Raw genomic sequence first — 26,628 nt, 5'->3', positions numbered from 1 at the left:
TCAGCAGAGTCTGGATGGGGAAAAACAAGTGAAAAAGGGTGCATATGGATCAGCAGTGAGCTTTATCAATTCTTATCTGGCAGAAAGTCCCTTGAGGATTGCTGACAGCTAGAAGAGGGTCCAGCAGGAACTGGGGCAGCTCTACACTAGAACAGGGACAAAAACTCAAACAAGGGGGACTGGAAACACTGATGTAAGAAATAACCTGGCTCCACTGCCTGGAGAAGTTGAGTATAAAGTAATCACTCCCCTCTTTCCTTTCTTTTGTGGCTTTGGCTTTCATTATTTCCCTTCATCACTTTAATTCCCTCTCCAGAGTGAAGGAGTCAGATTCTGGTTCCTGCTGAGATTTCACTTTCTTCAAATTCTCTTTTCATTCAGGCTGTAGGTGATGGCTGAATGGGGATGGACACATAGGGTCAGCACATGCCTTTTATTTCTTTTCATATAAAGGCTCCTAAAGAATTTAAAGGATTTCAGAGGAAAAAGCCATCATAAAACTCATGGAAAAAAACAAACAGAAAATCCCGAGGCAATCATTGTCTCTGAAGCATTATAGGCATTACATTATAGGAGAGAAAACAGTGCTGTGAAGAATAAAACAGTAATGAGCATAACATCTGGGCATGAGAGGTAGAGGGGGAGGGAAAGGGGAAAACATCAGAGCCCTGACAAGTCAGGTCTGGATGCTTTCCATAATATAGTGCCAGCCTTGCTCTTCAAGACCCGTGGTTGCAGTTGCAGCATCAACATTGTGCTTGTGTTGGACCTCACCCAGAGGAGCTCTGGGGAACCATTTAGTTTATGTCTGTGTTCACAGACGCTGAACACAGCAAGGGGGGAAAAGCGAAGGCAGGAGAGTTGAATTATTGCAAAATGTAGGAACCCATAAGATGTTCTTCCTCTTTTGACTTCAAAGTGCATTGCTTTCCATGCAGTACTTTAAGCAGGAGAAATATCAGTGCAGAAGACAAGGTTTCTAAACAGGAGCAGAGAACCTACTACTACCGCTATTATTTTTTGCACCACGTGGGCACCTTGGAGTAGGATTCTTGATCTGTAACATTATTGTTCTAGATACTGTAGAAATACAGACTGTTTGTGTCCCAGATTCAAGTTTTATATGTGATCATTTGCCTTTGCGTCACCTGCAACAGAAGAATCTGGGGCTACCTTGCCTACAGAGGTTACTGTAGTTCAGCTGATTTGGTGGATTTTTTTTAAGTCACAGTAACCTGAACATGTGCCCGAGTCTCTACAGGCTCCCTAAAAACTCACAATCCCATTTTATACCCTGCAGCCCCTCTGAGGAGAAATAAATCCTCAGAAAATTTATGTATTGAATTGTTCTATGGAAATTTGCATGCAGAAGTCGTCAAAGGGGGGAAGAGGCAGTTTTGTGCTCCTTGCTCTTGAATAAACAGCAGTTTACTCACCAGCCAGGAAGGATTTCTTCCTTCTTTCAGCTGTTTCTGACAAGCAGGGGAGTTATTTCCTATGTTTCTCTTTCTTTGAAGGCAACAAGCTAATAACATATTTCTCCACTACCTGCCATCATTAGTAAGTCTTACTGCTACAGATGAATAACAAAAAACAAATGCTGGGCAATTTTCACTTCTCCCAAGTGAAAAACAGTTTGTCTGCAGCAGGTGAAAACTGAGAGGAATCAACACACTGCACATATGACTGCTTAATTTATGGGCAGTTACTACCTCTTCAGGGAGTTTCGTAATGAAACTTCTCCAAACAATGTTTGATAACCTAAAAGCCAGGTTCAGCTATGGTGAATAGTGCTCCATTCCAGTAACAGACCAAGAGCAAAAGTGCTTTTGGAGTAAACAGATACCTGTGGTATTTTCCCAAATACTGTGGAGTGTGAATCCATCACGTATGGAGGATCCCATGTTGATACACCTCCTGTTAGCAGGCAGCAACAAGGTGTCATTCAAAACAGAGTAAGTAGTATCTCAATGACGTTGAGCAAACAGTAAGAAAGTGGTAGAGCTTTGTTGATGTCCCATCCTTTAACTATGGAGATAAGGCTTTGTTGGGAATGAGGGTGGCAGGATCTGGCTTGAAATAAGTATCATGTAATGAAAGGTGAGTCTGGAAGGTCAGGATTTAAAGCGGATAGAGTGGAATGGTATAGTCCCAGAGGTGAAATGACATATATGTAAAACATGTCTACAATAATTTTAAAAAGACAGAGGGAAAGGGTGACAAACAGGATCCATGGAATGAAATGGCTTTCAAACAAGAAATAGGCCAGAATTCTTCAGTGGAAAATAAATGTCTTTGAGGGGATGTGGCTTCTTTGCCCAAAGCCACATAAACTGTGGAACTCGTTGCCACAGGATGTGGTGAGCAACTAAAAGATGCACAATGAGCCTGGGAAAATCATCTTTACAGTGATTCAATCCAAAAATACTGGGAGAACAGAATAAAGAGCAGCTGGGTTCTGCTGCTGAGCTAGCGCTTGAAAGGATTCAGTCCCTTCCTGCCTGAGTGCGTGATACATTTTAATCACATTGAGATGTAAAAGCCTTTCCAATGGCTCTGGACCTCCTCTATCTCTGAGCTGTGCTCTTTGAATTTGGAACAGGCAGCGGGGAGGAGTTCGGTCTGAATAGTCCCCTGACTACCAGGGTTATTCTGGATTTGAGTGATAAAGAAGAAACTAGCTGGTGAAATGTTCTCTTTTGACCTGGGAAAATCTATGAATTCTTGAATCCAAATAATAGTCATTGCATAATCATAAGAAGTAGGGTTCATGGTCATCTTCTGACATCATTCTGGGGGTAGGGGAAGAGAAACAGTTTTTTTCCCTTTTGTCCTTGCTTATGCCACTTGTCAACCAGGGAAGAATTGGGAAGCTCTTCTGTAATGCACAAAGAGGGTCTCAAAAACACAACACTCGGGCTGAAATGAACTACCTGAAGTACATGCTTTCCTCAGTTCCACCAAACCACACAGTTCATTTGCCTAAAGCTGGGAAGCAGAACAAAAATGAGCTTATGTGTGAGATGAATAGCAGGACTCCGATGGAAATAATCCTAGAAGCTAAAATGCAGGGATGGCTTGCTTCAGAGGATGCTCTGGTAACACAGATATCTGCGTCCTGCCCTCCCTTGCTTCCGGGCTAAAATATGTGGCGAGGAAAAGGGGAGAGCAATCTCCCTCTTTTATCACACACACAATGTGTTTTATCTGCTTTTCTCTGCAGTTTTACCAATTCTAGTCACAGTAGAAGCAGTTTGGACAGGACTCAGAAAATAGACCCTGATTTCCAATTAGTTTCTTTGTCATTCTTTGCCCTTCTCTCACTGGTGCTGGCCATAGGCAGCTCCTGCTGCAGTCAGTGGGAAATGAGACAGGATATTAAACTATTAATTTCTTCTTTGCTTGCTGCCTCAGTTTCTTATCTCAGCAATAACACAAATATTCTTCATCAAGATTACGGTCATCACAATGTTAATCCCTGTAAAGGTCTTCGGATCATGTGAGAGAGAGGCACAAATTATTACAGAGCTGATGAGGGGGAATGAGCTGTTACAGAACAGACCAATGATGCACTTTAGTCTTATGTCCAGTCCCCAATAGCTGTTGCCACCTGCACCAGCAGAAGACATAAACACTATCAAGGCCTTTCCAGGCACACTGTTTCTTTTTTCTTTTCTTTCTTTTTTTTTTTTTTCCCTTTTCTTTTTGGATTAATTTTGTAGATATATGTCACTGCATCACCTCAAGTACGGAAGCAAATTCCTGACCTCTGATAATAACCAGCAATTGTTCTGGTACATCCCCATTGATTGATTTTTTGTCCTTATAATGTTTCTCTAAGCTCATTCAGCTGCAGTGACTGCACCTCTTACCGTAAGATGTTTGCATTGACATTGCTGAAAACCCCTGCAGACATGACAGGAAATGTTTAGAAACCATCAGTTCAATGTACATGGTCTATCCCAAGCTGGAACTCACCTGGAGAAGAGTCATTGAGAGGGTTCAGGGCAGCTGCCCTCCGTATCTTCTCCAGACAAGTCTCTTGCTCCTTTTTAATGATACAGTTGGAATGGGTTGCTGTAATCTGAAATGTGGGGAAAAAATGTGGAGAAAGAACAATTACAAACTTAAAATAGCTAGTGAGTTTATGATGAAACATCAGTAGTTTTGAGGTCTCATTCCAAAAAGAAAAAGAAATAAAAACATCCTCAGAAGATGAGGGAAAACTGCAACAAAGTTTTTTTTAGTTTAAGGCCACTCTATGGAATTATAGCGATCATAAATTGTTTGGGCTTTTTATGTTGCTCTCTCTGTCAAAGTGTAATTTCTAATGTGTTTGCTTTATTTTATTGTATTCCTTCCTCATATAAGGCTCTAAATAAAGAAATAATCCCTCTAAATAAAGAAATAATTTAAAGAGGAATCAGAAATCAATTGAGGCTTAGTTTGATCTTCCACCAGTTTCTTATGAGTCTTGCACCATCTATTAACCTCACTCAGGAATCAAAATTAAATTAAAAGCTCTTTCTCTCAGTCTTTCACCCCTGTCCATTCCTTAATGGTTCCTTCTTCCTTTATTCCCACTGAGTACAAGGCAATTTTCTTGCCAAAAGAGAATGCAATGCCAATTAAACTGAGATGACTTGATCCAAATCTTTTCTTATTCTTTCCCGCCCCCCCCCCCATCTTTAAGTCTTCAAGGCAGCCCACTACAAGGAAAAAAGGGGGGGGGGGGGGGGGGAGAAAAAAATAAAAAGATAAGTTAGTTTATAAGAGGAACATTGCAGCCAGCAGAACGCAGGCAATCCCAAAGCAGCAACAAAATAAGAATGTGACCCATTCCCAGAAATCAATACAAGATTTCATTCCTATTGCAGTGGCCAGGGGATATCAATCCAAGGGCAATACAACCTCAAGTTTCATCAGATCATTTTATAGGGGCAATGTTAAGGTTCAAATCACAGTCTGTGGAAAGCACCGTGAAAATCAGTGCACTGGTGGAAGATGGGATAGGTCACCCTGGTTCACCGAAGCAATTTTCCTGTTTTATATTTCCCATCCCATTTCCTTCACGCTTGACGATGGAGAACTACAGAGGAAGTAGAGTGTACCTGTCAAGTGGTCTGTTTTCCCTTACCTGCTAAGTAGGAACAAGCAAACAGGGAAAGCAATACCTGAATTCAGTCTGCTTCAGTTTATTTTGGAGCCCCACCTGCACAGTTCAACTTTACTTCCTTCACATCCCAATAGAGGGAATGGACTGAAAGGTTTGGGTCACTAATTCGTCGAGCTGCCACCACACACTCGATACACACTTACAGTAAATCCCAAGGCACATGTAATCCTAGTTTGGTGGTTCTTGTGTTGTGCTTTTGTGTGTGCTGGGAGGCGTGAAGCCATTTGCACACTTTTGACCTTGTAACAGTTAGAGGCCACCACCCCTATTTCAAAGACAGAGAGGGTTTCCTAATGAACCTCCACTGGAAAGCTTTACTCACCATTCGTAGGAACTGATAATGCTACACAGTTTCATCTCCAAGATCCCTATAATAAATTTCAGCTATTTTCCCCATGGGATACACCAGGCATAACCATATTAGATTTGTTTATCTTCAAAACAAACACTGTTCTGTTCTAAGGGCTCCCAAGGGCCTGGAAAATACATATATTGTCACAGATCTCTAGGATCTCCCAAGAACATAAGGGCTTTTGCTACATCATCCCCCAAACGTCGCCAAAGATTGGGAAAATTGCATTGGCTGACATTCAAATTCTCAGAATATCTTTTTAAAAGATAAAAGAGAAATAGTAAGTAAATCAGGGTTCTGCTGCTAGTACTGGTTCACTCTCCACAGTTGCCCAGATCTGAACGGAGTGTCCCGGGGTTGTCTCAGTACATGAACAAGGCAGTTTCTATACAGTTCAGCATGTGCAGATTAGAAAATCTGTCATTTAGTAGTAATAATAATAATAATATTTATATAATTGCAATATATATTGTCTATGCAAGCAGGATACGAATAAACAAAAGGAAATGTTTCTTCACACACTTATTGTTAACCTGCAGAACTCTTTTCAGCTTGACATTGTGGATGTTAAATGTTATAGGAGTTCAAACGATATATACAGATATGATTTATGCAAAGTCAATCAAAGGATACTAAACACTAAGAAACCCACCATGCCCAGACTTTTATGTCCTATGGGGTAATCATAGACCTTTGAGAAGGAGGTTTAGATTCAATCTATAGTGAAAGGACAAAAGAATGCTGTTTATCCTTCTTATTTTTGGTGTCTTCTTTAGTAGAGGTAAATCAAAGCCAAGACTTGATTGATTACAAGAAAAGCCTAAGGTTAAAAGCTCAGATTTGGTTGTTTTCCTTGCAGACAGGCACATCTAGTCAGATGTATCTGACTAAACTGACTAAATTTAGTCAATTGTATCTGAGTAAGTCTGGCTCAGGAGGTATTTGAAATGCAGACTGCTAGGCACAGAGAGAGCACTAGGGCAATGTGCTTCACCTGTCTCTGTAGCCTTCCTTAAGCTTTCACTATTGGCAGAATATTTTGATGTGACTTCCCATAACCATCTTTACACCATTTTGTAGCACTCTTCATCAACAGACTTAAAAAAAAAATATAAGGGAACACGGAAACTGAGACAGAAAGCAAAGAAAGGGAGGAAACATTAACCTCAGTGCCAGAGGAGAGAATAGAAGCTGCCTGTCATCCCCGCTAATAAGCAGTGCTGTGTCTGAGAAAATAAAACCGGGTTTGGATTATTAATAACAAAAAGTTTCTCTGTTGAATGCAGAAATGCTTTAATGTTACCATGTTTTCCTCAAAGGATCCACATGTTTCATGTTTCTCCATTAACTATGTACTGGTAGAGCCTTCAATCTGTCGAGTGAGCCTTCAACAACTGAACGGCAGGGCACAATTCAAATGGAAGTGTAAGCTTGAACTTTATGGCCTCCTGATTTCATTTCTTTTGCCTCAAGGACATTTGTAATTTCCTGAGTTCAGTAGAGACAGTCTGGTTTCAGTTTCCCAGAAGATATCAGTGATATGTGCAGTTAAAGAACGTTTTGACACATACTAGAAAAATCAAGAAACCAAGTGGATAGTGCATGAAATTCACTCTTTTTAAAAAAATTATTATTCTCAATGGAGTGAAGGAGTTTGACCCACACCAGTTTTGAAAAGGCATATATTTGTATAGATACAAATACAGTAAATGCAATCGATGTCTGTTTAGTTCTGAGAGAACACAAAAAGACAAAAGCAGCTAGCTATGACACTATAGATGTACAACAAATTAAGAGCTTTCATTTTTTTCATTTGTTTTTATTAAGGCAGCCACCACAAAAATAAACTGGCATGTGCTGTGTGTAACTTGCAGTACTTAACTCTTTGTTGTTCCTTTGACATTACGGTAATATTAATAACAGTCATGTTATTATGTTACAACCTACATATTTTCTCTCACACATAACTCTCAAGGTGCTGCTTTATTGTGAACTGTTCCATTAAGAAAGCCATTGTTAGCACATAAACCTGAGCAGAGAACCAGGTGAACACATCTGTGCTGCCTCCTGACCTGCCCTAGCTATATGTGTAAATCAGATTAGTAAATTTTAGAGTCATGTGTTTAAGCAAGGCATTGCTCAAATATACGGATGCTCCAGGGAAGAAAGCACGTGGGAGGAATTGTGCAGATCAGAAGAGTACCACACACTTCCCCGCTCATGCAAATAAATATGTGTTGCCAGCTTATTCCAGCAGGAAATTTAAATAACCTTGCTTTCTTCTTGTTTTGGTTGAAGTATATCAAACACTGGGAGCAAGGCAGGTGAAGGTAACTTCAAGAGCAACTTCTTCCTTTCCCCAAGATTTCTATACTGGAAAGGCAACAAGTCAAGCTCTCTGATTTGCATAAAGATCTACAGAGTACAGTAATAGCTCTGCACCTCTTCCCAGCATGTAGCACGGACTGGGCCTCACATTAGGCATGGCATGGTACAAGCCGCTGACGTTGTGCCTCGGACCCTCACATCCAGTAAAGCTGCAAATAGGGAGAGAATAGTCCTGATAATATATCCAAGGAGCACGACGCAAGGCTGCGAGTAGACAGCAGAGAGAGCACGACTGAACCACATTAGGAAGATGCTTCCTAATCACTTGTGTTAAGGAACAAAGGATATAGACTTAAACTGAACACCATGCTTAGGTAGCTGTCCTGACTTACGCACTGTGTATATGACACTAACATACCGCTATATCCGAAGTGAGCAGGTCAGAAGTCTAAATACAGATGTCTAGACCAGTTGATGTGCCTGAGGGTATCTCACTTGACCTCCAGTTGCTGCTGCTTGCATGGGCCTTTATGTTTGCCCTTTGACAGGATATTTTGGACACCGTAGGGTATCTGTAATGGCAAAAGACACTTACGTTTCACCACTTGAATCATTTCCTCAGTTATATCAAGTGGACATAGGTCTTCTCAGAGGAAAAACAGGACATTCTGTATGAATGGGACATTATCCTTGTGCCACATTCATAGTCACTGATAAAGATTTGTGCATAGGAGAGGTGGTTGGGTGGCTGGAAGGATTTGGAAATTTTTTAACACATTAAAGCTGGGCATTGAAAGAGGTCTCAGTGTTATCCAAACTAATCATTCTGTGGGCCAACAGCGCAGAACAGTCTAACCAAGAAATCTGAACTGTCTTTGACTGCATTCAGTTATTCAAAAAATACTGTTCTGCTCATTTTACTCTCTCTAAGAATATTCACAATTGCTTTAAAATGTGATTTCACTACACAAGTTAACTCAGTGGATCTACAGAAGTGAGAAAAGTCACCTGTGTTCTTGAGAAACTCCAGGATCAGAAAATATGCTTTGAACTCATAGTAAAGGTGTGATAGTGAACTGTGCAATTCACTTGGCATTTTCATTTCTACAAAGACAAATGGATTGACAGCAGCCCTGAGGAGGACTTGGGGGTGTTGGTTGACAAGATGCTCAACATGACCCGGCAATGTGTGTTTGCAGCCCAGAAAGCCAACCGTATCCTGGGCTGCATCAAAAGACACATGGCCAGCAGGTCGAGGGAGGTGATTCTCCCCCTCTACTCTGCTCTCGTGAGACCCCACCTGGAGTACTGCACTCAGCTCTGGGGCCCCCAGCATAAGAAGGACATGGAGCTGTTGGAGCGAGTCCAGAGGAGGGCCATGAAGATGATCAGAGGGCTGGAGCACCTCTCCTATGAAGACAGGCTGAGAGAGCCGGGCTTGTTCAGCCTGGAGAAAACGAGAGGAGAGGAGAGGAGAGGAGAGGAGAGGAGAGGAGAGGAGAGGAGAGGAGAGGAGAGGAGAGGAGAGGAGAGGAGAGGAGAGGAGAGGAGAGGAGAGGAGAGGAGAGGAGAGGAGAGGAGAGGAGAGGAGAGGAGAGGAGAGGAGAGGAGAGGAGAGGAGGAGAAAAGAGAAGAGAAGAGAAGAGAAGAGAAGAGAAGAGAGAGAAGAGAAGAGAAGAGAAGAGAAGAGAAGAGAAGAGAAGAGAAGAGAAGAGAAGAGAAAGAAGAGAAGAGAAGAGAAGAGAAGAAGAGAAGAGAAGAGAAGAGAAGAGAAGAGAAGAGAAGAGAAGAGAAGAGAAGAGAAGAAGAGAAGAGAAGAGAGAGAAGAGAAAGCTCTGGGGAGACCTTATAGCAGCCTTCCAATACCTAAAGGGGCCTACAAGAAAGCCAGAGAGGGACTTTTTACAAGGGTATGTAGTGATAGGACAAGGGGTAATGGCTTTAAGCTGAAAGAGGGTAGATTTAGATTAGATGTAAGGAAGAAGTTCTTTACTGTGAGGGTGGTGAGGCACTGGAACAGGTTGCCCAGAGAAGTTGTGGATGCCCCATCCCTGGAAGTGTTCAAGGCCAGGCTTGATGGGGCTTTGAGCAACCTGGTCTAGTGGAAGGTGTCCCTGCCCATGGCAGGGGGGTTGGAACTGGATGATCTTTAAGGTCCCTTCCAACCCAAATCGTTCTATGATTCTATGAAATATAGCAATTCATTACCATTAGTTGTTCTTTCCTCTTCTACATTTCTGTATTATGCCTCTAAAGTTCTGATTCTTTTTTTGCAAAGTGAATGAGAATATTTCCACTCCATTCAGGGTATGTCGTATCAGGCTCCATGACAATAAGGAGAGGGGTAAAGAAATACAGTAAGAAAAAACAAAGAAACAACAACAACAAAACCCTTCATTAAATCCCTCATGGACAGTGTTTTACATCAATGTAGAGATGAAAAAGAGTCTGATTCACCTTTTTTCTAAGTGTTGTCTCTAAAGTAATGCAAGAGAGGAGTTTAATCCGCTAGGTATATTAGATCACTCACTTCATACTGAATTACACTTTTTACTAATTCTATTATGACTTTCAATTTTAAAAAGTTAGCTTAAAAAATGATACATTATTATATGAGCATTGCTGAAAGAAGCTTACTTTGTCATGGAAACAACATTACTAGTTTTAATCCCTGTTCTTATCAAGCAATGATTCAACTGGTCAAACCAGGGCCAAGACTTGCAAAACATTGTGTTAAAAATAGAGGTGTTTGGGAAGGAGCTCTGATTATCTGGATTTTTCCTGAACTGATTTACATCATTACTGGTACCCACAATGCTTGCTTGGCAGTCAAACAAATAGTTGTCTCCAAGAAGGCCCTACGTTGTTACTTGATTGCGGTTTTGTCTGCCTGTGTAAATGGCACCCAAACCACTGTAATTTCAAAACACTTCAGACTAAGTGAAAGGGTAAAGCGATTAGAAACTTATTCAAACCAAGGCACAATTGTACAATCTGCAGCATAGTTTTGACACCTTGCTTTAAGCAAATTGTGCAGGAAAAAAATAAACACAAACAGAGCACACTGCCAAAAAAAGGCATTGATCCCTTTCAAACTGGCTTACATGAATTTAAGATGCAGTTACCTTCTAACACTGATGGCTCCTGGAGAGATGCATGTCTCACTGCAGATTAGAAAATAGCAGCAGCATAATCAACAGTTCCCTTCACTCAGTGGATACCTTCTGAAGTGGTAACTCTGGACAAAAGGTGTGTTATGCAACGTGGGGTAAACCTATTTTTGAGTTTGCCTTAACTGGCTTTTTATCTCAGAGATCAGTTGAAAAACCTCTCTTTGAGCATGGTGAGGCATTCTCAGTATAGTTGATGACTTCCACAGGAACTGACATCTTGAGTTAAACCAACGTATACCTTTATCCTATCTCTAATAGCAGGCAATACCAAGTGATGTTTCTCGAAGCCTTGTACTGGCAGGATGCAACCACTCATTGGAAAAGTGTTTAAAAATCTTGCTAGACATAATGTGCTTGAGATGAAACTAAAGGTTCGATAGCCCTTTCCAATTGCTGATTATATTACGTAAAATGGCTTTCTCCCATTGTTCCTGAGAGTTTCTCTTCCAAAGATAAAACTCTAGAAGTAGAACTCCCAATAACACATGCTAGATATGTTCCTCCTTCATTCCTCGGAGGTCAACCTAAGCCTTAAAAGCTGACAGTCTCCTGCCAACATTGCAATTCCCACTTATTTTCAAAAGTATTCAAGAGGAATAGGATTTAAGTGTCCAAATCAGGGTCTACCTCCTTACAAATCTGACTGAAACTTCATGGGAAGATTCTCACCTCTCTGAGAGCTTTTAGTATGGAGCAAAAGTGGGTTGCATGGCCTCACTGCAGGACATCAGTGGTGCAGGGCTTGCAGAGGTCACTGACAATTGCTTCCAAGGACAGTCGCCAGTTCTTGACACAGGCTGTGGCACAGCAGTCTTTGAAAATGGCAGAGCCGTTGGCAACAGAGCAACCCAGTGCAGATCCAAGCTTTAGCCAAACCTCCACAAGTGACTGTCTCAGCAAGCAGAAATTCACTGAACGGGGGTTGCAGGCAAGTAATGCATATGTAAATTGGTGGAATTTGTGATTGCAAAGGAGGGTAAATAGTGAGTATTTTTTTTCTCTGGGCTCTGCAGTCAGATTGCTCAAGCCTCAGGTAACTATTTTGTGCAGATTCGGCACAACAGTTCAGATGATTGATTAATAAGTAGAAGTGACTGGAGTGGAAGTTGGAGGGTAGGATCTACCTTTTTTAACACGTTGTGTCTGGCTGAGAAATGAGGATTTATATTTACAGAAATCTGGGATACGCTGTTCAGATTCAGCTGAACACCTGCAATGAGGGAACTGAAAGAGGAACTCTAATTTCTGACCAATCTGGGACACACTGTTCATCTAAACTGAGGAACTGTTGATCCAATGGGGTAAACTTGTAGATGACAATGATTTTGCTTGTCCAGCTCCCAGATTTTCTCTGTTAAATTAGTCCCCTGTCTTGGCAAAAAGACTGGTCTACTCTGAAGTCTAAAAGTTCCCACCTAAACTCTGAATAGGGGATTATGTTGCTTCCAGTTGATCCCCAAGAAGGTCCCTGACCATTGTCCTTGGAGTTGACTTTTCTGAGAGCAGTAGCAACAGACAGAAAGGCTTGTTCCCCTCTTCTATTGTGTCCAGAGGATTTTTGGGAAAGGCACGCCTCTTTTTCACTCTTCAGGCAGCAGTGGTAATACAGTAATGTCCCTTGTTTAAAGTAGCCCTGGAAGGCTGTATCAGGTGTCAGAGCAACCCAAAACCAATAGGATATAAAAGATAGCCTAAAGCTGTCTTAACCTTCTTTTCCTGGTCTACTGATTTTATGGTTAAAGCTTCAGTCCCTCATACACCTTTGCCTTCATCCAGACATCCTTGTCTCTGGTGGCTGTGAGACCATGGCAACTATCGATGACGTGTCTTTCAGACAGTCATGGAATCACAGGATAATTCAGGTTGGAAGGGAACTCCAGAAGACTTCAGCTCAACCTCCCACTCAAAGCAGGGTCAGCAAGGGGATCAGACTAGCTTTCTCTGGGCTTTTTCCATCTAGGTTTTGGAAAACTCCAAGAATGGAGACTGCACAACCTCTGTGTAACTTACTCCAGTGCTCACTTATCCTCAGGGTAAAAAGGCTTCTCTTTAGTATGAACCTCCCTTGTTTCAACTTATGCCTATAGTCCGTTGTTCTCCTGACATGCACCATGATGAAAAGCCTGGCTCTTTCTTCTTGATGATCTCCTCCTAGATACTGTAAGGCTGCTACTAGGTTGCCCCAAAAGTTTCTCTCCTTCCACCAGCTAAACAAGCCCATTTGCCTCTCTTCTCCTCACAGGCCATCTTGGTGTCCCTCCTCTGAACTTGCTACAGTTGATTGACATCTTTAATATATTGAGGAGCCTAAAACTGGATGTAATATTCTAGAAGTGGTCCAGCAAGTGCTGAGTAGAGGGGGATAATAATTTCCCTGTATCTACTGGCTATTGTCTTGTTAATATGGCCCAGGACACTGTTGGCCTTAATCTGCTTTCCTCAGGACCTATGTAAAGCATGCAGAGTCAAGGTTACCAAGTAGCATTGAATGCTTTATCACACTGAAAAAAACTCTTGATGAGTTTCACTGAGTGAAGGCTGAGGGAATCTATGCTAACGTAAGACTTCTCTCACTGCAGGGATGTTGGGGAAATGGAGAAGCTTTTAGGCATTCTGCGTTTGTCGTGCTGCCAGATGCCACATTCATTTGCAAGGTAAGTTCTTGTTATTACTCGTTATTATTTGCCCATTTATACTTCTTTACATTTAAACAAAACCCTGAAGAGAAAATACCTTAAACAGGAAATTTGTTTTGTGCAGACTCCCAGCAAGTTCAATAGAAACCCCATCTGAGTCACACTTGGAACAGAAATGCGTGATGAACAGCTACAGGAGGCTGCCGAAACTCTTTCTCCACACACACACATATACTCTACCCAAGGGAGAAAGCTTTAAATAATCTACTAATTAAATTAAAGCTATTTGCCCTCAACTATCACACACATTCCTCCCTTTCACTCCTCCCCACAGGCGGCTCCAGCAAGTGTGTCGTGCTACAGCTCTCACTCTAATATTCCCCAAAGGGGCTTTGGGATGGGGGAGAATACTGAAGAACGGAGGCAAAGAGCTCATTACAACAGTGGTAATGGGAAGTGCTCAAGCTCATTCTCAATTTCCCTCCTTCTCCTTTCAGTGCTAAGAGACATTGGTTTAGATATTGTGCCAAAGTGGAGGGGGGGAAAAAAACCCAAGAAAACCCACTCAAATCCCACAAGGAATCAAATCTTTGCACAAAAGACTGTGCCTGGAGTAGCTTTCTCAACAAACCCTTCCTTCTCCTTCCCGTCTCTGGAGGGTTTCACCACTATTTCACTGTAAAAACTCAAGGAGGGGAATAAAGTACATATTCATGAAGGAAAGAAGGGAGCAGACTGAATGGTGTGTCAGAGCACCAACACAGTGAGACGAGCCAGCGTGAAGCTCAGCAGAGGGGATTGGAAAGGAAGAGAGGCAATGTAGGAAAACTTCTTAATGATGATCAGTGAGGCCATACACAGAAAAAACACCACCACCACCACTGACAAATTACCAGAGAAAGAGAAGAGTCATCTTAAGAGGCATTTATGACCGGCTTTGGTTGTCCTTGGGCTATGGACACTGCCAGGGAGGAAAGTACAGCAGTGGCTGTAAGGAGATTGCTGGCAGAGCCACAGTGCATAAGCTGCCTTGTTCCTCTGACATCCCAACTTATGACTGTGAAAAGTATGATGTAGCTGTGCTTTCCCATGTGTTGGCCACATTCACTGCCATTTACCATTGCTACAAATACAAAATATGGTATAAAATGTTGCACTGAACAGTTGAGGAACTGAGGTGTCATTCAAGTAATCCAGTTGAGGGGTAAGGAAAGTTTTTACTCTGCTTGAAGATGTCAGTGTGAAATACTTCACTATTTTAGAATCGAAGTTTTAAAAGGTGATGCAATATCTGTTCTGTGGGGAAAAAAAAAAAGGCAAAGAGAAAGTGTAGATATATGAACATATTCCTACAGGATGACAAAAGATACTGAAACAACTGAGTTTTCCACACGGTAGAAAATTCCAAAATTTTCCTGTATAAAGTTATTAACCACTGTAATCCGTCAGTCTGGGTTTATACCACAGAGAATGATACTAATGCTACTTTTATTAGATGATCTAATAAAATAGGGTTCCTAGTCTTATTATTGTCTGCCTAATGATGGGTACCTTATCTCTGCATTTAGGACTGCATCAATGCCATGTTGCTGAGAAGCATCAGCAGACACTCCTCTCACAGTCAGTTAATGTTTTGGACACTCAGTGTTGGTCAATATTTATGGTCTAAGTTATCTGGGTGAAAAACATGGTATGGAGAGAGACTTGCAGTGCCAGTGTTTGTTTCTTGCTAGTAACAAAAATGAGAGCCCAAGGTGACCTGTGCAGCTGTAGATATCGCACTAATGAATCCCATCCCCACCCTACTTCTTGGAAACTGTTACCTGTGCATTGTTTTTCCGCCTTAAGCACCCCAGATTTTATAGACCAGCAGAAGTATTGCACTGTCATTGGGCACATGATTTAATCATGGCTGATCACCAGTATTTAAATATCTGGCAAGAGCTCTTTAACAGTGACATTTAAATGTAATTCTTAGAAAACGTAATCTCTGGTGATATGCAGTTATTTCATGACAATGAATAACTAAGTTCTGGGCAGACAAATCATTGCCAAAGGGGTGATCAGTTCCACCAACACAATTCCCTCCACTGATGCAGCAGACGGTATTTATTACATTTGTGATTCATAGTAATTTAGCCACATGCAACATTTCTGTCTTGGGCATTTGTAAGCTTAAAAATGATACCTGTTTAAAGATGCCCTAGACATCACTGAATATGAGAAGCCACATTACCTGTTGCATAGTATTTGTCTTGTTAAAGTAAAGGAGTCAACTTCTCAACTAATGTATATTGACAAATAATGACTTACAATGGGAGATTTAGCCTTTGTCTTTAGCCCTATAACCTATATTTTCAGAACCTGAGAACATGCAGCTCTGAACTAGGATCATGCCTTGTGATTTGAATGCGGTTCAAATGTGCCCCACTCAAGAACATGCAGTGAACAGGTGATGGAGTACAATTTTGGACCTCAATTCCCCATTTCTGATATTTCAAAGGAACAATAAAAACATATTGCTTTCATATATGCCATAAAAGAGAAACACATGAACAGACTCACTGTCAGCAGGGACCCATGTATTAGCCACAATAAAAACACAATAGGCAGACAGCAGTAATTGACATTTTCACAGGAGCTTGAGAGATATGGAAACACAATCACACCCAATTCCTTTCTTTAATCACAAGAGTTGAACTCTAGAACATCTTAGATGAGGTGTGACATGTAGTGGGATTTTCTTTTTACACACTATAAAAAATCCAGACCCACCAACCTAAATCCATTTTCTGAGGATCAGAGAGCAGCAGCTATACAGAAGGAGAGCAGAGATAGGAACCAGCAATGCATGATGAAATCTCCAGTCCACTTCACACACAGGGCAGAATATTCAGCAATGCTACATACTAACAGTGGGCAAGCTATAGCCTTCTTGCACCCCACTAAATCTTCCCTGTTAGAAACCAACCCTGAACACTCCCGCTTTTTATTTTTTTTTTTTTTTCCACATTGCTGTGGGATAGGATCCCCAAAAGCAGAGATCGTGTTTTGGAAGGGTAACACACTGTATAAAAGGTTTGAGCTGGCATGAAACAATGTATTTGAGACCAGTTCTACCTGCAGGTGTGTTAGACGTACAGCTCCTTCTTTCTTCTTCCCAAAGTTTCCTCTTTTTTTTTTTCCTTTCGTAACATTTTATGTGCTAATATTATTATTTACTAGTTGCTGTATCATACTCTGCCGTTACAAACTCTAACTCAAAGTTCTTATGAACCATGATGTAAGAATGCTAGCATCTCCTGCAAAAAGTGGGATTCCTATCCCTGCGTGACTCCTTATCTGAATGCTTTGCTTCATGTGCCGTGAGGATAGATAAGCTGCACAGAGACTGCCCGTGAGACAATCATGTGGGTAGGAGATAGGTGGGACCCAGCCCCTGCTCTGCTAACCGCTCCGTTAGCAGCATAAAATGCATGCAGCAATGAATTTATCAGGTAGGCACTGCTCATGAGGCATTCTTAGAAAATCCTACCAGTGACTACACTATATCTCATGAGCTGAACCTCAGGCAGGTTTCAAGAAGTTCAGAAGTACAATGTGTTACAAAATAACATTGCAAAATTACTAGAAAACAAAACAAAACAACGAAACACAGTGCCAGATTGCATACCCTATCCCAAATTCCTGTTTTACTCTTATATCACTGCAGGGTATGATTTGATTTAAGGAGGGACAACATGCAGTGATAGAGATGGTTGTCTTCTAAGAACAGATCTCTCCCTTAAAGGGTGACTTCATTCCAAATAAGCCAGCAGGACTTGGATGCATATCAGACCCTGACAGATAAGCCACAGGTCTCACTTTCAGAGTCTTGTCATGACCCAGATTCCGCTCCAGCATTTCCTGCTCTACTGCTATACAGAAATTTGCTCAGGTAAGGGATATCTTACTGAATAAGGACAGATTCAGGATGCATTTTATTATCCTCATGGTACATCTCCCGTTGTTCTCAGCTCCAGCAAAATGCAGCAGGTATCTGAAGTGTTAAGCCAGTCACCTCGGTTGGCAGGTACAAGGGCATTCTTGATGCAGAACTCGGTGGCACAGGGGCCCTCTCCAAGGGTAACAGATGCTTCAGCTGTGCTGTTTGCAGCTGACCGCAATGCGCAGACATTTAGGACTCAGAATCTTTTGCATATTTAAACAAGAGACAATTTGTCAATGTCACAAAAAAAGAAAAAGGAAAAAAAAAAAAGGGCTTTAAAGCCCAAGCATACATGGTTACTACTCTACACTAAAGATAATAAGTGCTGGCCGATACGTTCAAGCGTCTCTTCCCAAATTTAATTTGCTGAATGCGTAGAAGCCTCAATAAATTGGCATCCTGTATGTTGACTAAGAGAGCCTGATGTTATGTATTTGGGCTTGAAAATGATGGATCCTGCTTCATCTGTGACACATCATAACCTCACTGATACCTGGTTCTGAAATCTTCAGCCATCCTAGATTCCCACACGTCTTGTGTCTTGACGTAGTATGCATCCCTGCAGTACAAGCCAAATTTTGCCTCTATAGTTAACAGTGGTGGCTGGTGAGAGCCATGCAATACATGCAACACGACCTCAGAAAACATGCCTTGCTTTGCATGATAGCCATGTGTTCATGCCTGTGTCTTGCCCTCGGTTGTTGTTTTTAGTAAGCCAAAAGCCTCAGAAAAGGTTATTGCTCAGGTTCAGGTGAATTTCCCCACATGAATGCCTGCCCAGGACCTGAAGTGGCCAGAATTTCTCAGTTATTAACCTTAACAGCTTCATTTTCAGCTCCCTGCTCATATCCAGAAGTTAATTTCTCTTCTGCTAATATATCTCCAGTTACAGAAAGAAAACTCAGTTCTACCATGTATACTATTTTTACTTCTCAGGGAGTTCAGGCCCTTATTGCCCATCCTACAGCCATATATGTGCAATGGAATAAAGATGTGCAAAGCATTTCCTCTCCACTTATTTCTGAATTGTAGTATGACAAAAAAAGAAATATAGCTGTGAAACCCTTGAAATGGCAACATGAAATTGCAGTAATCTTTTAATTCAGTTCAGATTGAAGTTAATAGAAGAAGGTTTCATTTTCCATGGAGAAAGGTAGGGTCAGAAATGGGGGTAGCTATTTCAGGCTGCTTTGGTTGTCCTGCTATCAGAAGAAAGCATTAACCTATGTAAATATTGTATGTCTAATACATACTGAAGAGAGAGAAAGAGAAGAGATTCCTCTGCCATGAGAGCAAATTGCTGTCATACTTAAGGTAAACAAAGATTTGAAAGCAAAATTGGTGAAACCTATTTTATATTGTCCCTTATGGGTTATTCTGGGTGACTCCAATATACATTAACTGTTATTTATTTGATCCTCAAGATTACTGTGTTCAGAATTTCTACATTACACCTTTGACAACAGACATATATATATTTCACATTTTCACATATGGAAAAAAAGCCTGAATAAAAACCACTGCCCCAAAATGCAAACAATCGGTACTGAAAACAGAATTTTCTCTAGACTGAAGTTATTCATACACATCCCTGTCACTTTCCCTTTATTTTTTGTTACATTACATTAAACAGGATTTCATTCTTTCACAGTTTTAACGGTGTTATTTTACAATGGCCTCTGCCAGCTTCTGCAGCTGTTTGGTGTTTGTTTTTTTCCCAAAGCCATGAACACAGCTGGAAGATTGCCACTTCACATTGCTCAACATACAAAAGCCTCCCTTTGTAAGCAGTGCCATGTAGTGGGAGCTGACCTCAGTACAAGATGACCTGCCTCTTGAATATTAATTGTCATCCGCAAGGTGTTATTTTGGATTTCATTAACAGAGATATAGGAAAAATCCATGGACACCAAAGGGAAAAGAAGTTGAATTTCCATCTTTGTGTCCTGTAATTAAATATCTGCAGAACTGATGTTGTAATCAATAGGTTACAGTGTGAAAACCAAAGCAAAATAAACCTTATCATTTCTGGTCCCCATCTACTCCTTTAATTCACAGAAAAATCCCTAAAAGTTTAAAATGCAGCTAGTAAACAGTTGGATAAATAAAACAAATGAGCTCCTGTGAAGTGGAGAAGGAATAAGTATGTCAATGCAAACATGAAGGTATTCATCAGATGAAGATTTACGTGGGACTTTACACCAGTGTTAGAAAATCAGGAGGCACTGCGCCGTGCCCTGGCCATCCCCGTCTGTGCTTTTCCAGGGCACCCAGGGGTGCCCCCAGCTGCTATGACATGTACTATCCATGTACCTGGATTTTATAGGTGAGAATAAGTTAGATACTGGGTCATGTACAAAGAAATGTGAGAGAAAAGGCAGAAATATAGGGATGCTTGATCATCAGTTCAGTACGATGAACTGATGAAACAATGTTGTGTTTCACTCAGATACGACTGATGATTTTGTCTATGGTTTGAGCTGCAAAATAGATGCAATGCAGAACCCAACATTTCTTTTTTTCAGGTTAGCTGAAGATACAAATCGCAGAATGTCTGAAAGCCAAGTGTCTCACAGAGCTCCTTAACCCTGGACAGATCTCCAGGCAGGTCACCAGCACGTGTTTCTCCATAGTGCACCACTGAGATTAACCAAACTTCTTATATCTCATACATCTCTCTTTGGCACCATCACTCGAATACTTGAGCATACTTTACCATTAAGTGGATTTATCTTTTCCACACCTTTTAGAGACAGGGCAGTGCAGCTGGTCTCATTTGACACAGAGAGAACTGAGAAACAAGAAGCTGCAGCATTGCTCAAATCGAGCACTAACCTGGGGCAATAAGACCATTTGATCTCCAGGCTCTCATGCCTTAGGTTTCTGCTCTCATTGCCAGTGATCCTGAATTACCAGACACCTGAATTAGCTGTTAAATTTAAAAAAAAAAAAAAGCTGTTGAGTTTTGTGAGCAGTAGCACAAGGCTTTAGCCATTGATCGCATGGAGTCGTGTCTCCTAGATGAGCTCCTGTTTGTATACTCTGCTGTCTAATGAGGCTTGAGCTTATGTTGAAGTTCATTTTTCTGTAGGGAATTAACAAAGCCTCTGTCTTTGCCTAAACATTCGTATGAAACTGTTAGAAAATTAATTTGTCTGAGAATGTGGTCCTTCTGTCAAATTTAGTTGAAACCACCCAGAGCATTCAGGATTTAGGAGCAGATAGATGACCTAGAGGAACAGAAAAATAAACACATATACATAGATGTGATCACACTAGTCTGCTTTCCTTAGGGTATCAGAGGCCCTTCAGCACCTTACAGCCCATTCCCACTGACGTTGCCTGCCTGCACAAAATTCCGGACTCTCCCACTGCTGCTCTGCAAATGGAGTGTGCAAGGGAATGCCTACAGCTACAGTCAGTTACAGGACGAATAGTAACTTCATCACTTCTGATGTCAAAGCTTTTAGACTGAAAATATGCAGTGAGATTCAATAGTTATTTTAAATTAGCATACAGTTTGTTCACCTGATGCTTCTGCATTAGTTCAGACATAATAAACAAAACATGATGGCCAAAAAGGTTTAGATTTTGCACGTCTGCATTGCTGGAAGAGGTACTAAAATGGACTAGCTTAGCCTGTAATTGCATGAAGATTTGGTTTCTATTGCAATGCAAAAATGTCATGTATTTTGTTATGTTTTTTAAGTAATGGAGCAAATTATCATAAAGCTGGCTAACAGAGATATAATAACTAAAAATGACTCAGCCAGAGGGCGGCAAGAAAAAAGAACATTTTAATATTTGTGAGGAAGTAAACACAAATTTATACCCTTGAGCTTCAGCATATCTCTAATCTTATCCAATATGCATTTTGCATTATCCGTTATCCAGCAAGCCCTTAGCAAACAAGAAAGCCAAAATAAAGGTCCAAAACAGTTTTATGCCAAAATATGTAACATGCTCAGATGTGGTTATCAGGTAAGAATAATTAAAAAAAAAAACCAAACTCTGTACTTTCCCTTCCCAAATCTGCAAATACCAGTAGCTCAAATTATTGACAAACTGGTTTAGGAGTCTTCAAACAACCAAATCAACAGCCTGTATTTAGCCTAAATAACCGCTGAATAACACACTTTGGCTGCAGATGCTGAGTCAGAGAGAGATTGTGGGACCGAAAGCATTTGAAAAGAGTACACAGAAGCTAAAATATTTTCTTTTTCTGTCTAAAGCTCTTAGAGAATTAGTAAGAATTTTACACTCCAAAAGAAGCCTACTGAGCAATGTTTGACAGAAAAAGACATTGCATAAATGTGTTATCGGGAAGGCCAGGAACAGTAAAACACTTTATCACTCTGCAATTCTCAACAGAATTTTTCAGCATAAATGTACATATATAAAGTATATTGGAACAGTGAGCACAGCCACGGAGCACATACAAAGGTTGGGAAACCATTAAACCCACCAACTGACACAAACGAAATCTGGCTGAAAGACATTCATTGAAACTATTTTCCCTCAGGAAACAACATGATTAAGTTTACAGTCTAAACCGTATTGATAGGGGAAAAAAAAAAAAGCTGTCATTTGTTCCTTTTTAAAAAGAGGGAGGAGAGTTATAAAGTGCTCCCTTTCCACATGGTGTCTTGTTTGAAGACAATATTTATTTAGAAATTTTATTTTGTACAAAAAAAAGGGGGAGAAGTGGTTGAAATTGAGATTAAATTCTTTAAACTTTACTAGATAGAATAATTCTATGAAAGTACTACAAAATATTTTTAAAATGTTATTATGTGGGGAAAATATTTTTCCTGTTCTCTCTAAAATAGATCTGCTTTCATTTTTTTTAAAGATCCTGAAGTATTTAATGGTATGCAATTTTTATTTTTATTTACTACAGACACAATGATCCATTGGCATCTGCCCTCACCCATACAAGAACACACATTCAATACTCAATTTTAAAAACATATTCCAGGAAAGGTAGTAAAAAGCATTTGTGATAACCTCACAAACCACCCTACGAAGGTGAGTCCCAAGATGCTGATAATGCAAGACAATCAATTGGGCAACAGTGACTTACTGTCATCTATTCATCATCCACATAACATTCATAAAACGTAACATACTGCTCATTAAAGATGAGGTTTCTAAAAACTAAAGGAACCAAAGTTGAGTCTAAGCTAATTTTTGATGACACTGCAGTAAGGAGAGCACTAAGGGGGTTTGGGATGGGTTATACCAGTATCTAGAGGTGTCTGTCCCTTGCCACTGAGTATAGAAGATTCATTAGTGTATATTAATATAGGTAAATATCTCAATCTAGACATCCAGCATTTAGGTGGCTAAATATTAGCCTAAGTACATTTCATGACATCAGTTAGGTACAGAACTCAGCTCTAACATGCACAGGAAAGTACAGAGGCAGATCCCATTCATTAAGAAGGTGATGTTCTCTGGTTTGGGCACACCTAACATTATATGGCATGGAATAAATATATCACAGAGATCACTGTATTTTAGTACAGAAGGGGACCCATATCTCCAAAATCCTCACTTCCAAGTGATTTCCACGTGGGGAAAAAAAAAATCAGAGAGAAACCCAATTTTCTTTTCAGGAGCATGAGCACAAGCTAGCCTGGAGTGAGCTATTCACCCCTTGCCCAGAGAAACAAAGAGGGGTTTGTTGAGTTGGGTTCTGTGCCCTTGGGGACTGCAGTGATAGCAACACTTAGGCTTTATGGTTGGCAGTGCTTTTTAATGGGCCTCATAGATTTTTATTAAATAGCCATGTCTCTATTGCTTTGAAAAAGAAGCCCTGGAAGCAGCCTTAAGCACTGTATGCTCTGCCTCGCATCTACTTCCTAACCCTGTGGCTATTGCATAGGCAAACTCTGGACAGTTCATTTGGAGGGCCTTCTGGTGTGTAACCCTGGGGCAAGCACTGATCCTGGATGCTCCCCCAGGCAGGCTTACAGCGTAGCTACCTGATCCTCAGGAAGGCCCCAATTCTTGCCGTAGGACATACGTTCACTCCGAGAAGCAGTGGAGCTTATTTCACAGATTGGGAAGAAACTGAGAGGGGCAGGAGGGCATATAAAAGACCAAATCCCTAACAGTGCAGTGATGCAAACGTGGGTGTTTTCATATTCTTTTCCTCTCTTCCTGCTCTTTTGCTTCCATTTTCCCCTTCCTTTTAATGTAGCTTTGGTTCTGCATTCTAGCTATCTCTTCAAGCTGACTCCACAGTAAATCTTCTTAGGCTGCTGACTCAGCAAAGCCAAGGAAGAGCAGGCCAGCAGCACACTTACTAGTGACTTGAATAATATCTCTCCAGGTGCTGGATATTAATAGCTGAGCAACATGAAAAATCACTGATTCTGATTTTAATTTTTTTTACAGGCTCCTTTTCTAAGAGATCTCTATTTATTTCCCAATTTGTTATTTGACTGCTCATCCAACGCTCCTCCAAGCTCATGAATACAAAACCAGCAGGGAAAAGAATCATATTAATGTCCTTAAATCAGTGTTGTCATTGTATTATTTGCCTGTCACAGAAATTATTACTACTACCAGAGGGCAAAAAAGTGAACACATTAATGTAGGGCAACCATTTCCTGCTTCGTAACCTGCTGCCACGCATTTCTAAGACCTAGATATCTTGCCTGCCTAAATAAGGGAAGTTGCATGTAAATGCCTGTGTTTGTGCATAGCGTTGTGAACCACACGTTGGTAGAATAGGCATATTTCTAGACTTTCTTTTTTTGGTTGTCATTCATGTTTTGTGCAAATAACCTTAATAAGCTTAAAAATATTTTAACCAAGTGTGTCTTTCTTCAGTTTCTGCAATAACCATAACTGACACCTGATGTACTGCGGTGATGGCGCCTGTGAGATTACAAGTGCCGGTGTACTAGACAGAGCACCAACACAACAGCGAGGTCCCCCACCAGCTTCAGGCATCTTAGACAGGAGTGTCAACATGCTAGGCCTTCTCAGAAAAATGCAGGGACTTATACATCTCTCAGATGGAGATACCACCCTGAGATATCTATCACTCTGTCACTCTCTGTAAGTACCTATCCCACCTAGCTGACAGACTAAGGACCATCTGAAACCTAGGATCCTAATTTTTGTGCCTCTGAAAGGTGCTTGAAGTTGGTTGGTATCAAGGGCATTTTCATTGGTTTACAACACTGATTTTCTCAGATGCTTTTTGTGATACAGCTTACCAGAAATTCTGAACCTTCTCTTTGAAGCCACCTTACCCAATATTACACATCCTGAGACACTTTTTTCTTTTTTAAACAAGGCATAGGCTTTTAGGAGTTTGTTATATTCTGCTGATTGCCCCCAGCACCACCTCCTTATATTAAAAAGAAAAAACTATAGCAGCAGTAACATCTTGGCTAGCCAAGTTTTTTCTCCTCTGGAGAACATTCCCAGCAGTTCCCTAGCTATGTTTGTACATATTTGTGTTTGCATTACATAAGTAACACAGGAGTCCCATTTAACTGTGCATTATGTTAGAGACGGTTGCAATCCTACAGAGAACTTGACTTCTCTAATAGGGTTATGAGTCGTTACAAATCATAAGGCAGATAAACTCATTAAAAGCTGTCTCATTAAGTCCTGCATGGAAAAAATAGGTTGCTTAAAGAGCAGGGACCAACACAACCACCTATGTTTGTGCCTGAGGAACCTCACATTTGGGCTGCAGCAGAAAATGGATGCTCTAACAAACATAGCAGGATTGGAGAGAAACTAGTAGAATAGTGTGTCTAAATACACTGTCTCTCATCTTTAAAAAATGACAGAGACTGAAATGTAGATGATCCTATTTGAACGTAGCCTGGCACTGGAAATGACAGCTACAGATGAATAATGGAGGATACAGACAGCTTTCTGCTCTGTAGACTGTACACACCCTTAAAAGATTGAGAAATATTATCCCCTTCGGTAAACAGGGTCTGAGCAAACAGATCTAGTTTCTCTCCTCACCTCTTAATGAATTGCTTAAACATAATCAGATTGAGGTTTCGTTCTCTGATCTGTGAGATGCTGTCTGTGCATCCAAATCTGTATTTGCCCATCTGACCCTCATACAGTGATTGCACTTCAATGTTGGTATACAAGAGGCATCACTTACATCTTTCTTTTTCATCTCTTTTTTTTTTTTAAAGGAAGTCAGTGAACATATGTTTGCCAGCTAATGAAACACTACGAAGAATATCTTATCATTTGAAACATTTAAGTTTAGCAATATTAAAAATGCATCCACAAGAAATTCCAAGTATTAACTGAAGAAATACATGTTTGTTTGAATTATTACAGTTAGAACACCTGCATTGCAGTTACATTTAAAATTCAGTTCGTATACTAAGCCAACTTTGTGAGTCATGAATTTCATTGTTTCTCAAGTACATTTGGAACCAGACAAAGGTTTAGGATCCTATCTCCTCAATAATTTTATGATGACTTTTGTTAATATTTCCAATAAAAAAACAGGCCCACTGCTATCATAGATGAATGGAATGAGAAATCAATCAAAATGGCAGTGAAAGTGAATTCAGAAGCGAAAAATAGGTAGGATGACAAAAACTGATGTGCAAATGAAAAGAGGAGATGTTCAGACAAAACACAGAAAAGAATGAGAGTGGCTGAAAAGAAGTGGGCTAGCTAACAAAAAATGGATTAAAAACATCTAAAATAGCAACATAGGCATTTAAAGCTAGGGAAGCATTTAAAATGGGGAAAAAATTAAAGCTCAAGAATTCCTCTAAAAGGCCTAGCAGCTATCATGCTTCTAGATCCTGCCTTCAGTCCCAAGTGATTAATAAGAAGGTGGAATACCTTTGTGATAAGCAAATAGAGAATAGCCTGTTAAACACATGAAAAATCTAACCACGCTAGTCTCTGACAGTTAGAATTGGTTTAACATGCCCATTTCTAATTATTTATTAGCATACTATTTT

The 26,628-nt window shown here is 40.6% G+C and overlaps 1 protein-coding gene across 1 annotated transcript in view; it reads right to left on the bottom strand.

Moving 5' to 3' along the window:
* ADCYAP1R1 (ADCYAP receptor type I) overlaps positions 1-26,628 on the bottom strand; it is a 152,289-nt gene that overhangs the window by 87,355 nt on the left and 38,306 nt on the right. Inside the window, exon 3 of the mRNA XM_050891653.1 lies at positions 3,979-4,084. Coding sequence (XP_050747610.1) covers positions 3,979-4,084 — 106 coding nt within the window. The remainder of the gene's footprint in view (positions 1-3,978; positions 4,085-26,628) is intronic.

The sequence above is a fragment of the Gymnogyps californianus genome, chromosome 2 (assembly GCF_018139145.2).
Source record: "Gymnogyps californianus isolate 813 chromosome 2, ASM1813914v2, whole genome shotgun sequence".
Lineage (NCBI taxonomy): Eukaryota > Metazoa > Chordata > Aves > Accipitriformes > Cathartidae > Gymnogyps > Gymnogyps californianus.
The sequence above is the reverse complement of the archived record's forward strand: the minus strand, read 5'-3'. Positions and strand labels throughout refer to the sequence as shown.